General features: G+C 47.9%; 1 protein-coding gene across 4 annotated transcripts in view; it reads left to right on the top strand.

Moving 5' to 3' along the window:
* The first annotated feature begins 716 nt into the window (after positions 1-716).
* DGUOK (deoxyguanosine kinase) overlaps positions 717-1,033 on the top strand; it is a 14,293-nt gene continuing 13,976 nt past the window's right edge. For 2 of the 4 annotated variants that reach the window (XM_034761728.1, XM_034761725.1), the window contains exon 1: positions 722-941. In XM_034761728.1, the coding sequence (XP_034617619.1) occupies positions 824-941 (118 nt within the window). In that variant the 5' untranslated portion in view covers positions 722-823. Of the gene's footprint in view, positions 942-1,033 lie in introns of all 4 variants that reach the window. The other 2 variants (XM_034761726.1, XM_034761727.1) reach the window with 2 other exon arrangements.

Below are 1,033 nucleotides of genomic sequence, written 5' to 3' on the forward strand. Positions count from 1 at the left end.
CTGGTATGGCAACACTCATTTTTTCATGTCCTCTGTGTATATATATATCTTCCTACTGTATTTTCCACTGCATGCATCTGATGAAGTGGGTTTTAGCTCACGAAAGTTTATGCCCAAATAAATTTGTTAGTATCTAAGGTGCAACAAGTACTCCTCCTTCTTTTTGGAATTATAGGGAAACTATATAATCTAAACTGGAATAAGAGTGTCCACATGGAGAGTTACATTCAGATAATTATGTTGGTAAAATTGTATTGGAACAGTGCACAAATCAGCATATCATTATAATGAAATCTAGCTGTATCAACATATCATTATAACTGAAATGTGCATAAATCGGCATAGTTTTCAGACAGGTTCATCTGCCTAAATCGGCTAGAATCTGCAAACTTGGCATATTATTATAATAAATGCTCCCTAGATCACTATCGTAGATGTGCATAAATCAGTCTATCATTATAATAGCAACCAGCATCACTATGCATACCATAATCAAATCGATGTCAGTATATCAGTACCATGAAAATCTGCATAAATCAGCATATTATTATACTGGCACTCGGCATACGGCCGCATATCGTTATCATACATTGATCTACGTCTGCATATGACTACAACGGCAAGCTGCATACGTCAGCATATTATAATAGTCATCTGCATAAATCAGCATACCGCCATAAACGCGACCTACGTCAGCATGTGAACGCGGCGATCCGCGCACGTCAAACCCGCGCGGCGCCGCCGCCGGAGAGGCACATAAATTAGCATATGATTTGCATCTCGTTCAGGGCCCGGGCCCGGGCTCGGGCCTGGCTGGCGCGGGATGAGGCCGCTGTTGCCCCTGAGGCTCCGGCGGGCGGCGGCCGGGGGGCTCCCGCGCTGCTTCGGCATGGCCCGGCGCGGGGGTCCCGCCTGGCGGCTCTCCATCGAGGGCAACATCGGTACGGGCGGGGGTCGCTGCGTTAAGAGGGGCTCCGTGAGGGGGGCTGTGAAGAGAGCGGGAAGGTGGGTGCTGGGGGGGGGCTGTGAGGAG

The sequence above is a fragment of the Trachemys scripta genome, chromosome 2 (genome assembly GCF_013100865.1).
Source record: "Trachemys scripta elegans isolate TJP31775 chromosome 2, CAS_Tse_1.0, whole genome shotgun sequence".
Taxonomy (NCBI): domain Eukaryota; kingdom Metazoa; phylum Chordata; order Testudines; family Emydidae; genus Trachemys; species Trachemys scripta.